This window comes from Nymphalis io, chromosome 16 (genome assembly GCF_905147045.1).
Source record: "Nymphalis io chromosome 16, ilAglIoxx1.1, whole genome shotgun sequence".
In the NCBI taxonomy this organism is placed as follows: domain Eukaryota; kingdom Metazoa; phylum Arthropoda; class Insecta; order Lepidoptera; family Nymphalidae; genus Nymphalis; species Nymphalis io.
In genome coordinates, this window is record NC_065903.1 from 3556325 (window position 1) to 3584250 (window position 27926).

Consider the following 27926-nt stretch of genomic DNA (forward strand, 5'->3'; position numbering starts at 1 on the left):
TCTTAAACACATAGATGTAGTCAATGGTTACACGTACTAAGCTTGATATACTTACAAATATTACAACACAGCTTTAAAAATCCAACGAAGCAACACGGCCAATTTATGAAGTACATTAATGTTAATGAATACGATCGATTTTTATATCCTATATTTTATCCACCGATAAATAATAATACTAAAATTTCTTTGAATTCCTTCTGATATATATATATATATTTTTAAATAAATCCAGTAAGTGCTTTCATTTATTGTTGGGGTTTTCGCAAAATCTAGTCGATCATCTACAAGGACGTTAAATCGCCTCAAATCGACTTCATTTAGCACCTGTCCAATAATCCTTTCAACGTTTATATACCTACATTCATATATTTTACTATCACTGGATCGCGCATGATCGTTTATCGTTTTGTGTACTCGATCGTACTAGCCTATTTAAGTTGAGCTTCGGACTTCCACTGCCGCTGTCTCCATCACCTTTGGCACAAGTTTTCGTCCTCATAATCATTAAGTCAGTGCGTATGCTTGGTCTTCGGACGTTCGGTGCGACGACTCCGCAGGCGTCTGATAAACGCCGTTTTATCGATAAAGTGCATTTCTTACTTCTACTACTTTGACTGCTCGTTGGGGGTAGGGTACAGGGGCTACCGAACGCGGTACTGACACGCTTGTGATGGTTGGGTGCCATTTCTAATGGTAGATTCGCCACAACAAAAAGATCATAGAAGAGGTCGTCGACATGATAATTCCTTTTGGCTGATGTTTCGACGAACACGCAGGCCGAATCTTGTGTTGCGCAGTAAGCGGTTGCTTCTTCTGGCTGTACAGTCCTGAACGAAATAAACAAATAACTAAAATGACACTTCACTAATAAAATTAAATCATATTGAATTTCCATGTCAAAATAATCTTGACAATAAAATATAAATTAGTTCTTAACTATATTAATTTTTAGATAAAGATAACATTATCTTTCGATAAAAATTAAGATAAAAAAGATTTAAAACTTTAAAGTAATCCTCATTCCAAAATATTAATGCTATTTTTAAGTCATAACACATAATTTATAGAAGCCTTAGTGCGGTCATCTATCATCTCTTCTCTATTGTAGTTCGCAATAAATTACATCTATCCATCTCTGTCGGCGAGGCTTTCGTGATCCTCTCGGGACTGAACATACTAAAAACTATTAAATTAAAAGTGTAACTAAATTCATTAAACTTCGCTAACATTACGAGTCGCGTGGGTAATGTATAAGTTCTTAATGATAAAATCTATCCATATACTTATATTTAGTAAGTTAATTTTTTAGTTTACAGTATAAAAAATACAACTGAATTTTTACAACTATGTACATATCTGATGATACATTTTTGCTCATGAGTATTTGAAATAGATAAAAAGGTTACAAGCAATTTTCATTAGTGTTTCATCATTCATTATTATCTTTAATATCGTGTGTTTGTTTTACAATTATATTAATTTAACTCAAATTTAAACTCCTTTTATACATAATTCAACTAATTTTATACATATGTCGGATGATTTAATTATAAAACTGATTTCGGTGAGAACTGCACAGAGTAATGCAACATAATGTTTATAAATCCGCGCTTTCATTTCTTCAAAAGAGAAATAGGTTCTATTGATTCTCTGTGGCCGCCTGATAGCTAATCCTGTGCTTATTTAAAAACTATAACAAATCAATTGCAAAATACAAATAAAAAAAAAACAATCGAATGGACTCTCAAACAAATATCAATCTAGTTGTAACTAATTAATTTAAACTATATTAGTTGTATAAAATTAAAATAATGTAACATTAGTAACGGATAACTAAATTCCACTTCGTAAAGAAATAGTTGAATGATAGTATCTTACCTGTCCAATTACACTAATGTATTCAAATAAAATACATTTAATATTAAAAACTTACTTCAGGTCTCTGTCGCATTTGTTCCCAGCAATTGCCATTGGCACCCTGGGGGCTTGTTTCCGACCCCGGCTGCTTCCGCTGCTAGCACTAGCCTTCGTCTCCAGGATTTGCTCGCGGAGTCGAATAACCTCTTCGAAAGATTCACGACAGTCCATCGCGAATACTAGCACGAACAGATCACCTGGTAAAAAAATATAGTTTTAGACATCCATATAAAATACAAATGAACATACAAATACCTATTATATTGTTATACAAAGTAAGGATATTAAAATTAAGTGAATATAGAAATCTTGAAATTTCACTCTTAACGAGCCCAAAGGACATAAGAATTTATACATCATCATACGTTTTTAGAACATCAGTCACCTTTTTTTTACAATTCTACAAATAATGAAATATATGTAAAATATATATTACATTAAACATTTTAAAACTGAATTCGAGTAACATAAAGTTTGATAACATTTTAAACTACATAGAACTATTCCTCGCCTACGACGCTTGTAATCACCGCGCCGTAAACCATCTTACAAACTAATAGGTAAGTTATCTAAGCACTAAATTTCTCTATAATGGCGCATGTTACAACAGATTGCATGCAAACTACTTCGCTAGGCGACCTTTGTCGCTTCCGTGGATCGTTCCCTTTATTGTCACCCTGCATTGTTACAGCAGTCTCGCAGAAATATTAATACACAATTCAACGAGGTTGTATCGTACCTAAGAACATCTTCAGCTAAATGTGAATATTTAAAATAATATAGCCGGCAAATGTAAAAATAAAAAACAATGAAATTAATGATTCTTGAATAAAGTTGTAATTAAAGTAAAACAGTAAATAAATAAACATTTTGAGTTATATATAGAAATAAATAACAACGCACAAGGAAGTAGGGAGAAGGTATGACAGCATAAGATAGTCATACCGTCACGGCGTACGAGTTAGTCGCTATTTGTATCTAGGCGTGTTAATGTTTTATAACAAATAGCAGCTTTTTGCAACTTTGATCTTATTTCAAACGCCGGCTTATTGTCGGCTGCTTAAATTGTTATATAAACATTGAGTAGAGCTGCTAAAATTTAGTACCTTTCCTAAAAGTGTTGGTCGTACATAATGAGAATTTTAATTACATGAGATAATAAATAATACTCATATGTTCTTTAATTGATTATAAGAGTAGTTATTGTGCCCTGACTTTCCTGCTCTGTTGAATTCACATTCTGAACTGGTTATTGGTTAACTTGTAAGAAATGATGATGATGATGATGATGATTAAAACGTGTCTGCAAGAAGTATATTTTGTTTTTGATTCGTGACCTTTATTTAAGACAGAGAACAAATTATGTGTTTACATTGAACATGATGCACGGTAGAAAGGAAATTTCTTTTAATTGTAATAAAATACATGTGTCGGATTGCATATGGATAATTCGTTAAGTAGAGGTGCGTGCAGTGTGAAATTGTGAATCGAACTTTGTATTTTCCAGTATCCGGTATGCTTATCTTATATTGTGTTTGTCCGACATTATGGGCTAAATAATTTATACCAAAATATAAACAATTAAATATTACCACCATAACTATAATATCTTTTTTACGGTAGCTATTTGGATTTTTTTTTTTTTTTATAGAATAGGAAGGTGGACGAGCATATGGGCAACCTGATGGTAAGTGGTCACCAAACGCCCTTAGACATTGGCATTCTAAGAAATGTCAACCATCGCTTATAGCCAATGCGCCACCAACCTTGGGAACTAAGATTCTATGTCCCTTGTGCCTGTAATTACACTGGCTCACTCACCCTTCAAACCGGAACACAACAATATCAAGTATTGCTGTTTTGCGGTAGAATATCTGATGAGTGGGTGGTACCTACCCAGACGAGCTTGCACAAAGCCCTACCACCAGTAATATATATATATATATAATTAGTTGAGTAAATAAATTCAATTATTATATATAATATTTATATTACCTATTTTCAATCACTAAACACAAGCTTTAGGTAATTAGTAATTCAATCCATAATAAACAATGCTTCATTCTGTAATTAAATAGTTAAATTTTAAGTAGATATTTATGACACTTCAATTCATAATAATAATAATGTCCTCCAGACTGATTTCCGTCACGGCGGCCAATCTCTAGAGAGATTAGTCAACTGCACAGGTGGATTATAGTGTATAAGTGTGTGCGCAAACACAGGTGCTCTCTCTATTCCCTAACTCTATAATCCGATGGGACGGCAATCCGACACTATCGGAAAGAGTTCAGGCACAGGACCAACGGCTTTACCTGCTTTCCGAGGTGCGAGAGTGTACACACTTCCAACTTCCAGACTCCGGGCTGAATTTTCTGACAAAAAATTCCAATAATTTTTTATTGGCCCGACCTGGGAATTGAACCCAGGACCTCCGAGTCTGCGGCCTTATATAGCTACTAGACCAACGAGGCAGTCAACACGCTTCAATTACAATAACTAATAATTAATAGTTGAAACACACCTTTGTTATCTATGCAAATATTATTATTTTTCATGAAAATTATGAACACAAAATTATTGTTCACAAAATTCCATTGAATAATTATAATTGATATAAACATAATAAGATTAAAATTTACATTATTTTGTATGATCTTTTTACTTAAATTATTTATTTATTTTTTCGTCTGGAAATTATTGTAAATCTTTGTGCATAAGATCCGAAGTAACACCTATAAACTTATATATCTAAATCAAAATGAATGTTTCTAAGTTTGTCTTGCGTTGCAAAACTATTTATCCGATTGTGATGAAATTTTGATGACTTTTTATGACTTTTTTTTCTTTGTATGTTTGCTATTCAATATAAAACGCTCTGTGAAGTCTTTATTCTAACCGTGCAAACCAGTGATACGTGTCTAGTTAAAGTAGTAAAAGAATAAAAATCGCATACCAGCATGCATCTTTCACAATTTTTATGTACATCATGCGACCCTCAGTGTCATGATGTCTTTTGCTGCTGAGCTCAAAAGAACGTAACATCCTCTATGTCTCGATCTGTGCTTACTCATTTGTTACCTATGTGTATATGTTATTATTCGTGTTTATTTAATTATTTATTTAATTATTCAATTGATTAAAATATTATTCAATTGATAATTTCAATTATTCAATTGATTAAAATATTAGGCGTGTAGCCAGATTAAAAAACAACTTCCCGTTTTTTTTAAGAATATTTCTTGTATTGGCAATACGTTACAAATCATTATCAGAAAATCATTATTCATCCTGCTAACACACTAACTCATTGTATTTGATTTAATTTTCATTAATAGTAAAATATTTAAACATCACACAGTATTTAATCAAATGGTATAAAATATATAAGAAGGTCAAACCATAGTTCAATAATAATGTCTGTTATAATCTCGAGTTCTCGTATTTATATGTCAGCTTTGGTTTATCAAGTATCAAATCAAATCGAGAGCTTTGGGGCGGAATTACTTCGAAAGTACTTCTACGTAGTTAATTTAATCATTTCTTGCTAATTGTTCATTTCTGATAAATTAACTTATCTATCGTCAAACTTCTGATTTATTAGATTATTTATTTTGACTTATATAATAATTAATTTAAATCTGTTTGATTATTTTAAAGAACAGAATTTACAATTATCTGTTTATAAATTATTAGTATTTGATTAAATGATACACAAATTTAAAAGCTTTATGCAGGCTTGTTTGCGTAGTAGCGTCTACTCATTTATTCTATATCATTCAAGAGATATTCTTTATATTTCTGTAATCCGTTTTAATGGGTGATTCGTTTCAGCCAGAAGTGATGCAACGAAAATAAACATAAAATATAAAGTAGTTTGTTTTGATTTTTTCAAGTAAGCACTAACAAGCGCTTTTAAATCGTGATTGTATTAAATGATATCAAAATAAAAATGTACTTGATTTAACCTCTTATAAGCACTTTTGAATTATTTTAAAAGATTATATCAATTACTAGCTTTTGCCCGCGACTTCGTACGCGTGGAACATAGAATCATGTATGTATATTTTTATTTTTGCAGAGACAGTTGAGAATTAAATACCAATAAAATGGACCTGGACCTGAACTCTAAATTAACTTTTTCAAGTATATTTTTCAGACATTTCTTTGGATTCTTCATGCTACTTCAAGGCACGGAAATGCACGCATATATCGTTCATTGAGCCAATATGAGTAAAATCGGCATATTTTATTATTATTAAGACATAATAAAATCCACTTTTTTCTACCCGCAGGAACTCTTCGGAATCGTATACCAGCGAAACATCATCATCTGTCACCAACAACAGTGACTCATCATATAAACGCTGTTTTCGTTCGGGATTTGTCTCTACGGATCGGTAAATCTCAGAGCTTAACCGAATTACATGTTCTTCTCGAGTTTTCGCAATTCGTGCTTCAGCGTGGCGAGACTGGTTTTCACTGAGTCGACTGTCACGTTGTACGCCACTCTCTTCAGACGTGACGCGGCGTTATGGCGTTTTTTAGCGTTAGGATGCGATTCGCGTTTAGAAGTAATCTCTTGAGATTTAGACGCAGCACTTCTAGAACGCTACGATACTAGACGCTTTTCTCTAGCAATACATCGGGGAAAACTGCATTCAATTCCATGCGATAGTTTTTACGCAAAACAAACATACGTACAGACAAACAGACAAAAATTCTAAAAACAGTTTTTTTGACTTCTGTTGCTTTAATAAAGATGTTAGGTTTTTTTTCAATATCTATAATGTACAGACAGCGGCATATTATAATTATATATTAAACATAAATATTAAATGTAAAGGTCACACCGGCATGTAGATTCTACATAACATTATAGATGGTCAGTTGGTCCATGGTACAGGTGGTCCAATTCTCTGCCTTTCTACATTTAAAAAAATATTTGTTATATATTAATATATTTTAAGCATTGATGACGAATTATCTTTCTTTATTAGAACTATATTTATATATTTTGTATCGTTGAAATGTTTTGAGACTAAGGATAAATATCGAGACTATTTATATATTTAATTTATAGGCATATGAAAGTATACATTTGAATATTATAAATAAATCTGTTGATTTACGCGTTTAATAAGAAACCAATACTTGAAATACGATAGTAAAGTTACATAGTTTAAAATATTTAAAAAAATATATTTTACCAAAAATACAATTAATCCGAACAGCCAAATATTCGTCGAGCTTTTAAGCTTTGTAGTGACACGGCAATTAATTTTAAAGCTTAATGTAAATTGTAGTAATTAAATACATTGCCGATTCGGAATTGCAAATGACTTTTGATCCATGACATTTAACGGGATAACACCTCTATTGGTGCTGTAAGGATAAAACGGGAAGCCGGAAACTGTAAATAATATGTACACGTTTAATTAATTATTCGAAATTTAAACTACATTTTTAAAGTTATTCGGGAACGGTTATTGACATATAATATTTATTGCTACTTATTGATGGGTATGAGCCGCGATGGTCTACTGGTTAGAACGTGTGAATCTTAATCGATGAACGTGGGATCAAGCCCGGGAAAGCACCACTGAATATTGATGTGCTTAATTTGTGTTTATAATTCATCTCGTGCTTGACGGTGAAGTAAAACATCGTGAGGAAATCTATATATGTCTTATTTCATTCTGCCACATGTGTATTCTACCAAACCGCATTGGAACAGCTTGGTGGAATACCTTCTCCTCAAAATGGAGAGGAGACCTAAGCCCAGTAGACATTAACAGGCTGTTACTGTGTGCTACTTATTGTGTAAAGACAATGCGTCATTGGAACGAAATTCTCTATCAAACGTTGCACTCCATACGGATGAAAACGAAGCCTTGAAATTTATTTTACTTTTTTGTTTTCATAGGTTTATTCCAATGTCAATGACGAAATAAATGATAATTGATTTATTATGTTTTAAATATTATTATTTTATTTTACTTAAACATATTTTGACTGCCTCGTTAGTCTAGTGGCTAGATATAAAGCCGCTAACCTGGAGGTCCTGGGTTCAATTCCCAGGTCGGGCCACTAAAAAGTTATTGGGTTTTTCTATCAGAAAATTCTCAGTAGCAGCCCGGACTCTGAAAATTGTGTGTACTCTCCCGTGGCTCGAAAAGCACGTAAAGCCGTCAGTCCTGCGCCTGAACTCTCTCCGGTAGTGTCGGATTGCCTCCCCTCGGTTTTTGAGAGCTGGGGAATAGAGAGTGCACCTGTGCTTACGCACACATACTATATATGTCCTGCGCAGTTGACCGACTTTTGTTTAAAATATTTTTGTTCTTATCTCCACAACGTTCGTAACTTTTTTTTATTGAATTGCAGGCAACTTTATAAAAAATGTAACAATACAAGTATCTACACCACAAGCATTAACTATAATTGCATATGTGGATGCACTTCTATGTTCAAATTCGCTAATCCCAGCTCCAATAAGCGTTTCCATCGCTGTCTAATCTCTGCTACGTATTGCCATTTTGATGATGTAATTCTTTATCTCATTTGTTATGGCAAGCTTCGCTTTTTTAATGAACAAAACGGTTACGTTTTACAACTATTGTGTATTTAATGTTCTCATGTAATTGAATATTATTCTTTATGAGAAATAAAGTTTCTTTAACCCGAACTATTCGTGAGCGCGGTGAAGCCACAATCGACTGTAGGATGCGGTTATATAACTGCAGTTTCTTACTGCAGATCGCACGATTACCGCTGTCTCATAACTAGATCCTTGTGCTTCGGGTAATCGACTATAAACTCGCCCATGAATCGCGAACTCCAACGAGCCCTTTGCTGCAGGACTGAAACCGAGAGACGGAGAATACCGCAGAGCACGTACGCAAAGTCGCGAAACCACCTACGCTTGCGTTTCACGAACTATACTTTAAGAGGTACTCAATATACCTCTGCTTCCAAAGGCTTTCTCGTCGCGAACAGAATAGTAGTAAAATAGTAAAAGCTATAAAGTAGATACAGTTAGAATGCGTAACAATATCCCGATCCTATGGGACATACATATCATTCGGTTATGAGGGATTTTCAACTTGGGTTTCAGTTTGGTACTTGGGTAGATAAAGGTTTTGAATATCTGCTCACACGCGTATGGAGCACTTGTGATAATCGCGTTCTTGTGTATGTACAAACGTTCATATACATATAATATAAAATGTATAGCAATTTTTTTTATAAATAAATAACATTTTATTCAAAATATAATAAAACTATTATAAATAATAATAAAATTTTCAAATTACTTTATAGTTTAATTTAAAAATTTAAAAAAGTATTTCAAAGTTTCTGTTTTTCTTAAACGTAATTAATAGTGAAAAAAACTTCGTTCGAAACGGTACACGGCCCGTTTTTTTTGTTAACTCCTCAATGTCAAACTTATATTAGTAAATGTAAAAATATGGTATAATAAATTATTTATATTAAAGTTTTCTTTTTTATAACTACGTATTACATTTCCGAGACAAGAAAATGAATCGTGTTGAGACTTTCAAAGTTGCTTTAACGGAAATGAAGTTTTTAATTAAAAGTTTTCTATTATTTTACCCTAAATATGTTTTATGATTATTCATTTCTCATATTTTATATTTGAACCGAATGCTTATAACAATATATTTCAACTACTCACTTCTCAACAAAACGCAAAATCATCCTTAATAAAATAAAATATAATAATAATACTTGTTTGCGTCAGATACTTTTACTTCAAACATTATAAGTAACAGTCTCTGAATGTCCCACTGCTGGGCTAAGGCCTCCTCTCCTCTTTGAGGAGAAGGTATGAAGCTTATTCCACCACGCTTCTCCAATGCGGGTTGGTGGAATACATATGTGGCAGAATTTCAGTAAAATTAGATACATGCAGGATTTCTCACGATGTGTTCCTTCACCGTCAAGCACGAGATGAATTATAAACACAAACTAAGCACATGAAAATTCAGTGGCAGTTGCCCGGGTTTGAACCTACGCTCATCGGTTATGATTCACGCGTTCTAACAACTGGGCTATCTTTACTTCATTCAAAGTTCAAAGTTAAAAGATACTTTACTTATGTAAGCTCTATATCTAACAAGCACTATTGATTCGTCATTATACAATTATAATTATAATATACTATATTACTACCAATAAGCTATCATTGTTTTGGAATATGGATGCTACCGAGAAGAACCGGCAAGAAACTCATAACTATTTACTCGTTACTCTGTTTGACCAATCAAAAAATAAAAAAAATAAAAATTCATCACAAATGTTATTAAAATTATTAGACTCAATGAGATTTTAATATTATATGTAATACGAATTATTATTAAACATTACAAATGGTCATTTCTTATAGTAAATTAAAGTAAAGAAAAAAAAATTAAACAATATAAATTTACATTTTTAATCTGGCAACAAAAACATTGACAGATCTTCATGACGGGAAATTGATTCGCTTTTAATTTTTCTTCCGTGTTTTTCGTGGTAAAATATAATATTCAAAATAAACAAGTAAAAAATACAGAACCATTTATACTAAGTGCAAATTTAACACATGTAATAGAGTAGGTAAATGGTGTTTTAAGAAATCGAAAAAAAAAAATGTATGAACGGATTAACTAAAAAGGCATTAAAATAGTTTCTAAAGAAAAATTCTGTGTAGAAAATTCAACGAGCTTTAGGGTAAATATAGCTTGCGCTGTAGAATTTGTCCAAATGGTCCTCCTTTTTTATACTAACTGCAAACACTTTAATTTTTAAACCGAGTAACGCGTACGTGGCATTCATTTTTTCAAGTATGTGTTCACAGTATTTTCATTAACAGGTAAATTTATAAGCGGTACTCGTTGAACTGCTAAAAGTAGCAAAGTCATTTAAATTAAGTGAAAATAATTGTGTGTTTATTCTGTGGCGTTTTAGTCGTATGATCTTAATAAGACTTGTGTTCATAAGTTAAAATGTATATAAACCTTTATCATTTACCAATTAATTAAAAGCTTTAAAAATATGATAACTAATATATGATAAATAATAAGTGGAGGGGATATTCGTCTATTTTGATAAAACTTTTCCTTTAAGGTAAAATGATAATATATATGATGATTGTATTGAAGAATACTCTCTAAGAATTTCTTACATAATGGTAAGAAATTTAACAACACATAATAAAAATTTCATTTATAACTAACAAAAGTAAATCGTTTCAAAATTTTAAACCATTCTTCACTAATGAGATAAAAGTTTAAAGTACTTGTGAAGCCGAACTCAAATTTAAAATGTGCTCGAATAAAAACTTCACGAACTCCTATAAATCAGAGACTTTTCTTTAAAGACGAGTAGAATGTAACATTAACATGCAAAACAAAGACGGCAACATTATTGCTATTTCGCTCTAATTGATGACGTGAGATAACTAAGCAGAAAATATTTTTTGTTTCCAAAAGTCAGCAACTATTATTGGAAGTGAAATAGTGTCTAAAATTTAGGATTAGAATATGGTCAGCGGGGATGTTCTTAAAAATAAGTTAAAGTAACTATTTGTTGGGGACTGACTCGTTATTGAGGTTCTTGCTTGTATTATTTATTTTGTTTTATATGATAATGTAATAGTTAATTAGTTCATACAAATATAAGATTCAATTGTAAAATAGCCTATTCGCCAACAACCTGGTTCACCAGTATAGCGAGGTTTAATAAATCCAAATATAGGTTAATTATGTTTTTCATTAATAGATGAATAATTACATACAAGTATATAAATTAACAACTTAATAAATCACATTCGTTTATAATTTAATAATATTTCTAATTAGGTACTTATAATACATGAGTTGTTAGTGAAAGTTAATTAATATCAATAAAATTTTGTCTACAAATTAAATTTCTGGACAGCGCTAATGTTTGATTTGGCGAAAAGTACATATAAGGTCTCGACATTTTAAACTAAAATAATAGAGTTGGTATTTTAGGACAGTTTGTTTTATTTAAATTACCACGATATAGATTTAACAACTATTAACCAGTGCGCATAAGCGTATATTTTAGTATTTCGAGTCGTATAGACGACGAATTACGAAGCTCTCCTACTATGAAATCAAGGCAACCACAGACGGTGGACAACTGCACGACGAGCAACAGCAGAAATTTGTGGAGCCCGATCAAGGAGGTCCAACTAAATAAGAGGCTGGCAAAGGTAAAATGAGTATCATAATATGTTTATGAATACTACGTAATACGTTTATTAATAAAAAACGTAATAAGTATAACGTGGTAGTACGGTATTTACTTTCATAAAATGAATAAAATATATTAGTTCCAAATTATAATAATTAAAAACTATTTACCGGTCAAGAAAGATAGTCGTCTCATAGCCGGGAATGGATGGTTTCCAGATGTATCCAACAGGTCCAGCTGGTACACTTCACCGCGTATACGGTATAGCTTCCGGTGGAAATCTTCTATCGTAGGTGTATAGCTGTCTTCGAACCTCGTTCCGAGAAATCTCGCCACAAGGGATGTCTTGCCGACGCGAGCTGACCTGGATATAAGGCAAACGATAACATTAGTCAGGAAAATATAAACTTTATTTTACACAAAAGATCTTTAATAAAAGTAAATAAAGCTACAATAAACCGAAATCATTTGATAACATTTTTATTTAAAGATTTAATAATAAGTTTGTTGTCAACTATAAAAAATGTCTTCTATCATACAATACATTGGAAAATAAGTATTGAAAAGCAACCTTCATGGAGCAACCTGTACATTACGTCATTTCTTATCCGTAATAATTAACTTTAGTTGGTCTCCCCAGCAATGGATTAGAAGCTGTTACCATAAGACATAAATAACCGAACAAAATTTTATATAAATAACCGAATATCTCCCGAAATAAATAATCCGAAATAAATTCAAAAACAGTAATAACGCAATAAGCTGCAAAATTTTAGACGTTTAATAAAAACGCATTAAATCTATTACATCCCTATAAAAAAGTTATATCAAAATCAAACGCTAAAAGTGCAATATCCATTATAATGACCCATAAATAAAACCGAGCTGAACCATAAAACTGTTACATATAAAACTTTGTTCCTTTAATGTCATTTTACTTCTTTATCATTGCAAGTGATATTTTATACCCACACTTTAACCATAATTTCTTCACTCCTTTAAGTTTAAGATAAGATTACGAGCTGTGACGTCATCGTCTGTTGTCAAACTCTTTATTTTAGTCATGTAATACAAATTAATTGTAAATCATAGTTTCTTAAATAAAATGGTTTATGGATTGAGCTGAATAAGCTCTTCCGTAATACGATTTCTTTTGCGTATAAAATGTAATTATTATTTGTTAATTGGACAACATTCGCTCTTCGCATCAATACATGCGATTAACCTCTTTACGTGGTTTTCAAGACACGGGAATGTACGCACTTCCAACTTCCAGACTCCGGGCTGCTACTGAAAATTTTCTGACAGAAAACCCCAATAACTTTTTAATAACCCGACCTGGGAATTGAACCCAGAACCTCTGGGTCTGCGGACTTACATCTACTGAAGAAATCTAACCACTGCCAACGAGGCAGTCGATGCATGAAGTTAATGAATATTCATAATTGTAACTTCGGTCTAAAATCGAATCATCAATAGATCGTTCAATATTATCCTAAATCAATCAATTGAATTTCTTTTTAATTATAGAATAATTTTGATCAATGAGTAATAACTAAACAATTACCTACCACTGGTTTCATTTGATTTGTATTTTCGTATACCTATTAGATAATTGAAATGTCTTATAAATATTACTAGCTAATAGTCCCGGCTTCGCACGGGTAGATAAGAAAGAAATTTATTTTTGATAGGGTTTGCGTAAAATCCTATCTTTGTAAGCGTCTACGTCTCGTCTATCGAATCGGGCGTATAGTTTAGAAGATCTCATGATGAGTGGTATTTCACTCACTATATTTACAATTCATATCAACTTGTATTGTAAATTAGTTCTCAAGCTAATTTTTTTTTAATTTTAACAGTTACTCTAACTGTTAATTTTAACAGTTAGAATAACTGATAAAATTAAAAAAAAATGTATTATTGAAAAAATATTTACTATGTATAATTAATTTCACATGTAAACTATTCTTTCGATTATCCTCGAACTGTCAACTACTTCATAGTTTCATGAAAATAAGCAGCAGAGTTTAACGTATAATTCGCTGAATGTTTGTTTTTCTTAATACCAGGATCTAGCAGTTCGATTTGAAAACATCTTTTCCGGTAGATTACTACTTATTTATTGAAAAAGCATACATGTTGTAACAACGCAGCTCTCTAAATGAGTTTATATATGTATATTTTATAATCATATCAGTACTATCAATTCATGTTAATTTAAATGTATTTAAATTATAGACATTCGTTAATACCAATTACATTATAAAATGAACGTACTCACCTAAATGTACTAATACCCTAGAAATTCTGCTCTGTATGCAAAATTCAAAATGGAATTGCGCGGGCCGTTTCGTTAGATTCCATAAATTGAAACAAATGGAAAACAGCTAAATAAATCTAGAACAGAGAATTTTGTTTCATTCGCGTTCCAATTTATTTGTATTTGGTTTTAAAAACCTTTTTTATACACATAAAAGATATTTCGTAGCAAAAGCAAATAAAAATGTTAACAGTATTAAAATTTCGTATTATGCAAGATACTGGTGGTAATTTACTGGTTGTAGGTACCACCCACTTATCAGATATTCTACCGCAAAACAGCAGTACTTGGTATTGTTGTATTTCGGTTTGAAGGGTGAGTGAGCCAGTGTAATTACAGGCACATGGAACATAACATTGTAGTTCCATAGGTTGGTGGCGCATTGGTGATGTAAGCGATGGTTAACATTTCTTACAATATTTATGGGCGTTGGTGACCACTTACCATCAGGTGACCTATATGCTCGTCCACCTGCCTATACTACATCTTAATAACTACATATTTTATATCAAAAGTTATTTTCATAAATCTTTGTTTCGCTCATAAAAATAGAAATATTATATTTTTATTTTAATAGTAACTTTATACCGTTAGTCCATTAATGATAGCACGAATGGAGGAAGCTCACGATAAGCATAATTTGTTTTGTGTGTTAAAAAACTAAATTGGGCATAATATTCGATACAAGATCGTAATGTTGATAAAAATGGAGTTAGTATTTTTCGATTGCCATGTACGACATAAAAAATATTGACGATAACTTGCATTAACATTTGAATCGACACTTATACGTATTATACTCACAAGAGTGATTAATTTATGTACATCAATTTATATGATTTGGTGTTCTGTTTTTATAAAATTAATTTCACTTTTGGATGGTAAATAAATATACTAATTGACAATATATAGATAAAATAGAAAATAAGAATGTAACCCATTTTATTACATATATGTGTTAAAGATTAGGGGTGTCAATTATTGGTTAATAAACTTTTCAGTTTAATTACTTCTTAAATTATAAGGTCACATGATATTTTTTATATTGCATTATCTTGACGTAAGTGTCTTTATATTTATGTTTGACTGCCTCGTTAGTCTAGTTGCTTGACGTAAAGTCGCAAGCCCGGAGATCCTCGGTTCAATTCCCAGGTCGGGCCAATAAAAAGTTATTGGATTTTTTTGTCCGATAATTCTCAGTAGCATCCCGGAGTCTGGAAGTTGAAAGTGTGTACACTCAAACTAAACTCTTTCCGGTCATGTCAGAATGCTGTCCCATCGGATTATGAGAGTAAGGGAAAGAGAGAGTGCACCTGTGTTTGCGCACACACTTGAGCACTATAATATCTTCTGCGCAGTTGGCATATGTCTCTTGTCGGTGCTATGCACACCTTCTCCTCCCGCCTAAGTGTTGCCGGGGCTAGTGGGTCTCTGTACCCCGAGAACCCCTTAGAATTTGGAGACCTGCAGAAACGGGCCGTCGGGACGTCACGGTTGTATGCTTGAGATTAGCCGCCATGGCCGAAATCGATCTGAAGGACATTGTTATTATTAAATTTTTGTTTATTGATAAGATTTGTCTATCAGATGTTACACGTATCTATTTTTTATATAACTATATAATTCAAAGAGAGATAAACATATACCTAATAAAATGCGATAGCAGAGTTCCACCCTGCAGGACTCCTTTACGTCTTTAAATCTTCGTGTTTATTTAGGCTTCAACCTTCGCTAGAGACCAACTCTAAACAAATCCTCAAACTTTAATACACTCTCTGTATAAGTATACAATTTTGCTTGTATAAGAATAACACGATTGTTATCTTAATAACGAAACAGTCACTGTTTTTATTTATATATGGAACATATATTAATTTATATATGGAAACCAGATATACTACTTTTCTTTTGTAAATACATACTTATATAGATAATTACACCCAGGCTCAGGACAAACAGACATGTTCCAGCACACAAATGTCTGTCCTGGGTGGGAATCGAACGCACAACCTTCGGCGTGAAAGGGAAGTATGTACCAACCACGCCAACCGGCGCGGCAATAATATTACAGGTAGTATATTTTCACGAAGTGGCAAATAAATATATAATAAATACAAACACTCGTATCGTCTATACAAATATGTGTTATCAACGGGGAATAATCGCATGATCGTTAGCGTGACAGCCTGTTAAAATGAACACCCCGCTAACCCGTACCCTAAATATAAGTAGGCAATGCTGACAACATAAATTTCGTAAATGTTTCAAATATTTAATTTTACATAGTTAATTCATAAAACAATTACCTGCTTGTTTCTTAACGTTATTATTGTTTGTAATTTCTAATATTATAACTGTGATCTTATTATAAAATGTTAAAAGATTTAATTGAATAAAAAGAGAATTAAATTAACATTTAAATAACAAAATTATTCGTTTTATTGTAAAGTATTTATATTATTTTTAGTCCATAGATTATGACTACATTTCTAAATGCATTTTATGAATTTTATTTTCTATTTCATTAGCAATTAACACAAACAGAAACAAATAAATTATTTAAAAAAATCAAATGTATATTAACAATCTTTAATAATTATAATAATCTATTATAGACCATTTTATTAAAAAGATAACCACTTTCATGTTACGTAATTAAAAACAAATATGATTATCGTCTGCCGTCATTGCTGCGAGCAATAAAGTGTATTGGGCCGAAAAAGTGTGAGATTACCTCTATTAGACATTATGTATTATCTTGCTAATTACAAAAGCACTTGTACACATACGATATTTTTAATGTTGTGGTTATAATAAACGACTTACTTTGTGATGGGAATGCAAGGCGATATAAGTCACCGTCTGATTATAAGTGACCAATAAAGCTAACATAAGCACTGTTTGAATTAAGTGTTCCTTACACTTACAATTCGCCGTCAATCTTTTGAACTTCGGGTCGAGTTATAAAGCTCCTTGCTCCGCAAATGCTAATGGGTTGCCGTTTTTTTTGTAGTGCTAAAAGATTAAGCTTAACTAACGTTAACATTTATATTCATTTATAACTTTTAATCAAATAATGCACTAAAACAGAAGCGTGATGTAGTGTAATGCTGCGTGGCGTACAAAATAACAACAAGCGGATCCTCGCGAATGTGTGGCCTTAGCAGTATCGTGAGCCACGTAACGTAGCAGCTAAATTGTACACACCCTTATGTCCATATGCCTGTAAATACACTCCGTTGCTATTCAATTTCAATTTCGTGTCAAAATAATTTACTTGTGTGTGTGGTACTTATCCAGACGAACTTGCTTGAAGCCCTACCCGGAGTTATTCATTTTAATCATATTGTATTACCTATCTCTTGTTATTCCGAAACGGTTTTCATAATTGGAGTGCATGATTCTTTGTTAAACTGAGGAAGGTAGAACGGAAGAATGGCTTATTGGTTTTAATGAGGCCTAGATAACTATGTCAGTTAAAAGCAATAGCAGCTTGATGCACATAATAGATATTATATACAATTGGATCGAAATCGAATATGCAAATTGTATTTGAAATGTACGTTTGTTTTGTTATAAGCGAAACATTTCACTATTTTAATTTTATGCATTCGTTATTCAATTCGAATAGAAAATACGGAATGTAAAATTTAAATATTTTAGTGTTATATTAAATTGTTTCAATATTTTTATTTACAACTCAATTTATTTATCGAAGAGTAAAATAGATAAGCGATCTATTTGTCCGAATATTCAAATACAATAAATACGTAAGACCCTTACAACTTGTGGGATTAAGTGGTAATTTAAGTAGAGTTTACTAACTTTTAAATCAGTTCAATCCAACAGATTGATTTGAAATTTGGCGCACGCTTTTGGTGCTCATAAATATATATGTATCATATATTTCACGGTTTAGTAGATTTGATGAAAAAAAAAACATTTTTAGGATCACTCTCATATGTCGTTGTTTTATTTAATTGCGTCAATATTCTAAATTTAATACTTCTAAATAGGTGCTACTAAAAAAAGTTACCTAATTTATTAGTAGAGGTTAAAACGATTTTATTTTAGTCTTGACATGTTTTCTACCGTAATTAATGCCTGCAATCATTTTTCTGTTCAAATTTTTATAGTACGAAAGTACGAAAATGTAAGTTGATGGTACCTAGATAGTACTACCTACCTACCTAGATAGTAATCTCTACACGTTCGACTTACTGTTGACCTGTTCTTAAATAGTGGTTATTATTGATCCCACATACTAAAAAGCAAGCTATTATGCTACTAGGTATTTCAGGGTTTTTAGAAATTGTATAGCTTACTTTTAACAATGTCATATATAATACAAACTTTATATCTGTTTGTATATTCGGTTGGCAATACAATCATTTGGTAATGGGTTTCATAAATACTTTTTTTTAACAAGATAAGGTCTTTACTAAAATATGGCAACCCTAATGTGTGCACTTACGTCACCTGTGTACATATTTATACGTTATCGTTTGTAGATCGACGCCTCGATGTACGAGCTCTCTCTATTAAACATGGTTGGAGGGTTTGTGAAATGCTAGGGTTGGCCTTCTTATATTTATTTATTTTAGATCACGTCGTCTGTACTTTATTTTGAGAATAAAAGATCAGATGAATGGAAAGATTATCTTTACTTTCAAAACTCTTATTTGTCGAATCAGTGTGTATAACCTATAATTTGCTAGCTCAATTTTAAAATTATATATTCTTATTATTTGTATTTGATGACGCAGCCCTATTGAAGTGCCCATCAGAAATATCCGAAAATACCATTTTCATACCATTCGCATTTTTCTCCGAGAAAATTAAATGTGAGAACGACTATGAGAAAACTTTTAGGTCTAAATGAAACTTTTGCCTTAGATGAAACGTTAATGTTTGAAGTTTTAAGATCGCCCGTAATTTGTGTAAATATTTTCGACGGATGAGTGAGCCGAGCTCAGCATTACCGAACTTCGGTAATATAGCCGATAATAATTAATCTATGTCGCTGCGGAGCCGTGACGAAAATAATTAAAACGGGAAATCATTAAGGATAAATTAACCTAATGAAATAAATTAATAATAAACTTGAAATGATGCAACCAAGGGTGTTTATGGTCAAATTGTAAAACAATTTATTGAGGTTTTTGCTTCAGGTGTTGCCGTTAATTGCTCTAATGATCCTTGCTCCGGTAAGCGATAATAATAGATTTATCTAGAGAACTAGTACTGTTTCTGCTGAGACGACACCAAGATTGTTTTTCGTTAATTATCGTATTATTAGTATATAAATGACTAAGTTTTTTTTAGCCTTAACTTCACCATATAAAATGTTTGAGTGAAATTTTACCTTCCTGATTACTTCTTCCGTATTTAAGCTGATTTTTAAAGCATATTATAACTATTATAAACATGAATACATTTTATTTATAAATTTGAAATATTTATTAGTGGCTTGGGGGTGCAACTGGTTGTTATTACGTGACGGTAAACGGTAGGACGCTCTTTCCGCCGCTGCTCTTTACTCCCTTGTGTGTGTGCGAGTTTGTGTGTGTGTATGGTGCATATACTATATATACTTCGTTGTTATATATTATTATAATAGAAAGAAATATATATAATTTTATTACCGAAAATTTATGCTTTTATTTATTTAACTGCATATACATTTATTTATGAAAACATGAGCTAGAAGCGGGTACAACTGTATTACAAGTTTGCTGCGCAAAAGTCAGCGTAAAAGGCGGAAACTCAATTTAGAACGATAAACTTCTTTGATGCACATATCATCAAATAATTTAAAATATTAAATAATAGTAAAATATGACAATACCGCCAGCGTCCTGGATACAATGTCACGGTACAGTCTTATAATACTTTATTGAAGTATCCTTTTAAATTTAAGTAGTACGTCTTGTAAAATGACTAGATTTAAAGATTAATTAATTCCCATACCTGCCTAATTTTGCAAAAACATACATATATCAAGGTTTAAAATTTAAGACATTCATTTTCTAAAAAAGAACAAAGTTCACTTAAATTTATAAGTCTACATTTTGTCCTCGTAAATAAGTTTTTAATCTTTTTTTGAATATATTGATTGAATTTGCATATATAACGTATTTTGGTAATGAGTTGTAAAGCTGTGCTCCTTCAAATAATATAGTTTTTGTGCCATACTTAGTTCGGAATTTGGGTAATTCGATTTTATGTCGGTTTCGAGTAAGGTGAGAATGGGTTTTAGATTGGAATGTATTATAATTTGTTGTAATATCAAACACAATTAGAATTAAAGAAACCCATACCAACCATTATATAAACATAATTACGAACGAAACCTCCCGCCCCCTTTTTAAATTACTCGGTCGAGTTCTACGACAACTTGTTAAGTTGTCTGTTACAGAATAACTCGACGGAATGGAACTTACAAATTGCAAAGTGGCAATATACTGTTAAGGTTAGCGAGCTGATGAGCATTTCGTTTTCAAATACGGTATAAAATTTGCTCATTTTTCATAATATGAATACAGTTCAAACCAATAGGAATCGATTCAGTCAATTAATTATGTGTCACCGTACCGTGTTTGCCTGGACTAGTCTTGATACTTAACTAAGATTAATAATATTACGAACAATTGATCCTTTTAAATAATATTTTATGCACAATGTATGCGGCCCTTTTATGTAGATATTCACTATATTTCCTGCTGTTCCTTGTTCATCCGACCTGATTCACGTACGAAATATGAATTTTTAGCTCAGTGGGGAACGGTTTTAGATATCGTCTAAACTATATAAATATTTGAGTGGATGAAAGGCCTCGAGAGTGAAATAAACTAAACGCTTATTTTAACACGCTCTCTGTATTCGCTGCATTTAAATTTATTATGTCTTCTTATACATTATTAATATAAATTTAAATTTAAAAAATAGTAATTTCAAAAAAATACGCTTATTTTTAAAACGTATAGTTATTTTCATAGGTTTTAACGATTTAATAGTTTTTTTTACTATTATACATAAGTTAGACAGATCGTAAGACTATTATAAGCTTAGATGGCTCCGTGGAGAGAATATTTGTATCTAAACTAAGTTCGCGTGCTTAAATCCAAGTAAGTACCATTGAGTTACTTTGACATGTGTTTAATTTATTTTTATTGATTAAAAACAACATCGTGAGGAAACTTAAAATGAAGGTTGAAGTTCTGTCTCATGTACACCAACACGTATATAACAAATATGTTTTCTTTTTTTTAATTTTATATTGGATGGCGGACTAGCAAATGGGCTACTTGATGGTAATTGGTCACCACTACCCACAGACGCTATAAGAAATAGTAAGCATCCCTTCCGTCACCAATGTGCCACCAATCTTGAGAACATTGTTACGTCTCTTTTTACACCGGCTCACTCATCCTTCGAACCGGAACACAACAATACTAATTATTGCTGTTTAGTGGTAGAATATATGATGAGTGGGTGGTATCTATCCAGACGGGCTTGCACAAAGTCCTACTACCCAGTAATTTCTAAACCTTTGTAATTGAAGAAAACGTTTAGATAGAAATAAGACATTAACCGACTTCTTACAATTTTATCACCGATCCGATAAGCCAATGCAATCATAAGCGCTTAATATATTCAAGAAATATTTAAATATTCAACCTAATTCCGAAGTCGACATTTTTAAATGAAGAGAAATTTCAATAAATTTATATTCGTCAGCAGGCCTCTTTTATTTTGTCAGATTTTAAACAACGATATCAGATCGTAAGTAGGACGACTTGAATATAAAGCAATTCATTCAACAAAATTGAACTCACTAATACTAAGCCTGAGCAGAGAACCTGTAATCCATTAATTTCTCGCCCCAACGATCAAAGGTATCTGAAACTAAAGAGTATCTATTCGATGCTATAATTTACGTCATTACATTATGTGATATAGTTTAACGTTATGACGTAACTTCATTTTAACGTCATGCGATAAAGTATAGTAAGTTGTATTTTTCGATAGAAATTAAGACTAAAGACTTTAAATAAAGACTGTTTCACGAAGACACACATTGATAAATAGACACACACATTGACGTTTTCAATTGCTTAAGTTAGATTGATGATGTGTGTTTATGGATTTGGTGGCTCATCTGATGGAAAGTGATTATCACCGCCCATGGACGACACCGGTTTGCATTGCGTTGCGGGCCTTTCAATGTTATGTTCATTTAGGTTTATTTATTCGAGTAGGTAAGGTAAGCACTTTTGATTGACATTTTAAAAGATGAATGAAAATGTCAACATTGGTTCGAAGTATAGATTGTACCAAAAAGAATAAATAATAAAGCACTATATGCTATTTTATTTATTAAACTATATGTATTACCTTCCATGTGTTATTGGTACATACTCAGACAGGCTTGTTACCATGTACTTTAATAAATCTCCACAAACATGGTGTCCGTGTCTTTGGTATCAAAACTTTTTAATATTTTGGTTGAGTTTATGTTTGATGTGACTGCTTGTTTTTATATCCAGCCAGCGTTACAATATAAAATTCAAGGTTAGTAATGTGAATTAACGTTTTTTTTTTAATTTCTTCTTGATTGACTCGGATTTTGTATGGCATTTGTTTTTATTCAAATGGTGTTATCGTTATTAATATTAATATTAATATTTTTATTATTAAAAACTTTATGTTATGTAAAACATAATTTTCTTAACTCGTATTAATAAATATATGAAAAATAATTTATGTATTCTGCATGAAAATCAAAGGTATTTTATAATCTATATAATCTTGTAAGAAATAATATGCCTCTATTCATTTCTGTAGCATAACTTTCAAACTTATAACTTTTTAAAAAAACCTGTGGTATGTACAAAAAGTTTTTATTCTATATTTTGCTATTGGCTATGACCTCGAGTGATGCGTAAATATTCGCATCGCAAACGCTAACACTGTTAAAATGTTAAAATTTGTTACCACGTAAACTCGATACAAATGCGAACTCAACCGTACCGTAACCGTAACAGCCTGTGAATGTCCCACTGCTGGGCTAAAGGCCTCCTCTCCTCTTTTTGAGGAGAAGGTTTGGAGCTTATTCCACCACGCTGCTCCAATGCGGGTTGGTGGAATACACATGTGGCAGAATTTCAGTTAAATTAGACACATGCAGGTTTCCTCACGATGTTTTCCTTCACCGTAAAGCACGAGATGAATTATAATCACAAATTAAGCACATGAAAATTCAGTGGTGCTTGCCCGGGTTTGAACCCACGATCATCGGTTAAGATTCACATGTTCTTACCACTGGGCCATCTCGGCTTTTATTTATTTAAATATATATAATATATATATATATAATATATATAATATTATATATATATATATATATATATATACTCAAATACACGTGAAAATAAACATAAACTGTGATACATGTATATGTACATAATATTAATAATTAACACTTAAAGGATGAAGAAAATAACACCTTTGTTATTGCCTCTACTATTGACAATATTCATTTGCGTTATAGCACTTATGTGATGAGCCGGTTGGAGTGGTTGGTAGGTAGGTAGGTAGGTGGTTGGTAGGTTAACGCCGAAGGTTGTAGGTTCGATTCCCACCCAGGGCAGACATTTGTGTGCATGAACATGTTTGTTCTAAATCTTTATAGTTATGGACTTACAAAAGAAAAGTAGTAGATTAGTTGTCTGGTTTCCATAGTACAAGCTCAGCTTAATTCGGGATCAGATGGCTGTATACGAATAATGTCCCAAGATATAATATAAGAAAAATGAATACTCAAAGACGCGTGGACTATATAACAACTTCTATATAACAACTATACATTTATATATTAAAAACTATAAAACTATACATTTATATATTCAACTATACATTATACTATTCACATTCTATATAACAACTATATAAAAGCATAAAACCTATATCAATAAGTCACTATTAATTGAATAATAATAATAAAGAAAATTTCTTTAAATTATATATAATATGTAACTTAGCAATGATCATTTAGTTTACTATTGTAATACAATCGAATCATCAAGTTGGATCAATAGTAAGAGCGCTGGTAGGTGATATATTCGACAACGGAGATGGTAATCAGAGTGAACGCTTCAACACGGAATTTGCAATTTGGTTCGTTGCGGATTGTCAGCGCTGATTTATCACTGGTTTGGATGTATTACCGACAGAAAGATCCAGACGTATGAAGAGCCGTTCGTATGTGTCACACAATCTAAAATGTTATTCGGGTACGCCAGTAATCAATATACGACAGCAGCTCTACATTACGTTTAAATTGAAATGAACGCTCGAACGAACTATAATAGTAACCATCTTTGAATTTATTTTATTATTTACATATACACATATATATATATATAAAACAAATTAAGAATTAGTTTTTTATATAACTGTACCTTATATAGTCTATTCCCATAACAGGAGTGAAGAAAAATAAACAACTATGATATCAAATTGGCATGATATTCTTAAAGGATCTGTGATAGTTATGTTACGTTATGTGATAAAATGGCGTTTGGGATGTTGGCAAAGCTGCTATCGGAAATTACGTAGTTAAGAATTGTATGGAATGCAATATAGTAGAGCTATTAGCAAATCGCATGGAATATGTAAATAAGGTTTGTGTATCTTCGATTGGAATAGGCTAAAGATTATAATGTACTAACACCAATAGTGTGGGTATTTCAGCTCCATAGTTTTGGTGCAACAATTTCAAGATTTAACCTATTCACACTAAGGTAAACAAAAACTTGTAATCATGTAAAAATAAATGACGAGGCCGATATGGCCCAGTGGTTAGAACGCGTGAATCTTAACCGATGATCGTGGGTTAAAAACTGAGCACTACTGAATTTTTGTGTGCATAATTTGCGTTTATAATTCATCTCATGCTTTATGATAAAGGAAAACATCGTGAGGAAACCTGCGTGTGTCTAATTTCACTTAAATTCTGCCACATGTGTATTCCACCAACCCGCATTGGAGCAGCGTGCCAAGCTCCTACAACCTTCTCCTCAAAAAAAGAAGAGGAGGCCTTAGCCCAGCAGTGGGACGTTCACATGGACGTTCACGTTTGGGCTGTTACTGTAAATGACGAAACTATTAAGATACGACTTGTCTTAATATATTATTTATGTGAATGATGTGTTAAAAAACGGATGTTTCGATTTAAGTTACTTAAAACTATTAACTAACGACTACAATTATACACGACACTATTAATACTTTAAAGGCGTGTCTTTTTATATTTTGGTATTATTAAAAGAAAGGTAACTCACCCTAACATTACCAGTCTGAAGCAGTTCTTGGGTGGTGGTGCTGACTCTTCACATGCCTGCGGCAAAGGTGCACTTGGACCAGGCGATTCATTTCCAGAATCATCTCCAATATCTGCTCCAGCACCTCTTCGACACAACCATGAAGTGCCACACTTGTCTCTGGTATCTTCAGCTGGTGCTGCGAACTGGCATCGCCTCGGCGACTTATGCTTTCCCGCAGGGGACAGTGATGACTTTAAAGGCGATGGCGGTGCCCTTACAGGACTTGAAGAGGCCCTCACTGGTGAAGGGGACACTTTGACTGGGGACGATTGGAGGGATAATCCCCCTTTTTCCGAGGTCCCGTTTAACATTTTAAATATATTGACTCTTTAAGCATCGTTTATCACTAAAAACGCCGTTGGATACGATCTTTGAAACATTTATACACTTATGTTCGTTAATGTTCGCACATTAGTTAATATTATAGTCATCCAAATCTTTAAACATATATTTTTTTAATCTGAAATTAATGTACAATGTCAAAACCAGCCCTATAAATGCCAAGACATTTGACCCATTTAAAAAAAAAGTTGTTTTATCTTTCAATAAAATAAAAAAAAAACATTTGTCATATTTAAAACAAATTAATGCGAGTCGTTTCATCACGTGAGTCATAAAATTTACCGTTTCTAGAAAATCAAAGCTATCGAATAATTCATGCAAATTACGAATACCCTTTTCGTCACGTGATTGCTAGCACGTAATAGCACTTGGGATGGTTAGACCTTTTTTGTAACAATTCATAGAGGGCTTAGCATGGGGAGAATTCACATTTCATTTCCCTTAAACGCTGATCGATTTTAAGCAGCAACCCGTAATTTACATGGTAACGGTTTAATGTTTTTGTTCGGAATACTTCGTATAATTACATTACTTGTTGATAAAGTTTAATCGTAAAGGGGTTAATGTTATCATAATGGATACTCAAAGAAACTGACAGATTAAATAAACATGTGAATTTTAATCAAACATATTCAAACCCAGTGGGTTCAAGCTGAGGCAAGCACGCAAGAGATGTACTCTTTTTCTAAAATGATATACATAATAAGAATAAACTCCGTGATTTTTTATCATCTTTATATTCTTGTATTATATAATACCTCTTATCGGATTATAAGAGCTAGGGAATAGAGAGTGCACCGCTGTTTGCGCACACACTTGTGCACCATAATATCTCCTGCGCAGTTAGCTAATCTCTCTTGAGATTGGCCACCGTGGTGGAATTCAGTCTTGAGGACCCCTAATAGCTCTTATTTTAGTAAATATATTTATCGTAAAATTTGAATGAAGCGTCAATAGCGTAATAGTTTCAGGCCACCCCGCGATGTAAACGTCACAAGTTCGGTGCTGATTCCTTGAGCTATGGGTCCTTGTCCTAACCCCAGTTTTACACTTAAATGTAGTAATGTAATGTAGCAAATAAAAATGTTAGTAATATATATATATATATAATTAATTTTATTATATATATATAATTATTTCATTATAAAATTATATATATATATATATATATATATATATATATATATAATTTTATAATGAAATAATTAAGTTTCACTTTGTTCATGTATTAGCTTATGTATTTATTCCGCAATGATCAATATGTACCGAGTTCACATCCCCACGTAAGCATCTCATTCTCATTCGAACGCGTAGAGAGTAAAAATAACTGGATTATTCCTGTTTATGGAAAAAACAGTTGAGTTAGATACTTATCTGTACGGCTATTCTTTAAGGACAAACTCGAAACTCATCGCGAAACTTGTCGTGAAATGACAGAAAGTGATATGCAACACAATAATAATAATAATTATAGCATTACAAGAATACACGCACCAAAATAATATCCTACAAGTCAGTTGCCAACATTTCACGGCCATCATTAACACAGGTTATGCTCATAATCTAGCTAAAATGTCCCAAATGTACTCTAAAATGTCTTGTCTAGACTGAGTAAATGTATAAGCCCTTATGTGAAATCAATTATATTATAACATCGTTCAATTGTGTTAAGTGAAAATATTTTTAAATAACTGCATTCAATAGTATTGTATTCAGACTTTGTACAGAGA

General features: G+C 32.1%; 1 protein-coding gene across 2 annotated transcripts; it reads right to left on the reverse strand.

The window, feature by feature from the left end:
- Window positions 1–72: 72 nt before the first annotated feature.
- Window positions 73–27809, reverse strand: LOC126774409 (GTP-binding protein Rhes). Of its 2 annotated transcripts, none has more exons than XM_050495924.1 (5): window positions 27707–27809; window positions 25813–26314; window positions 12315–12508; window positions 1937–2117; window positions 73–830 (listed from the first exon to the last, which is right to left on the reverse strand). In XM_050495924.1, exons 2-5 carry the CDS (start codon window positions 26163–26165, stop codon window positions 380–382), a joined length of 1179 nt encoding a protein of 392 aa, XP_050351881.1. In that variant the 5' UTR covers window positions 26166–26314; window positions 27707–27809; the 3' UTR covers window positions 73–379. The 2 variants fall into 2 exon arrangements, with proteins under 2 accessions (XP_050351881.1, XP_050351880.1); XM_050495923.1 differs by having other exon boundaries at window positions 27691–27753.
- Window positions 27810–27926: the final 117 nt, after the last annotated feature.

Coding starts and splice junctions, on each gene's coding strand:
- LOC126774409 (XM_050495924.1), bottom strand. CDS start 26,165: ATGTTAAACGGGACCTCGGAAAAAGGGGGATTATCCCTCCAATCGTCC. Junction 12,509..25,812: donor TTCAGACTGGTAATGTTAGG/GTGAGTTACCTT, acceptor CCTTATATCCAG/GTCAGCTCGCGTCGGCAAGA. Junction 2,118..12,314: donor ACGACTATCTTTCTTGACCG/GTAAATAGTTTT, acceptor TTTTTTTACCAG/GTGATCTGTTCGTGCTAGTA.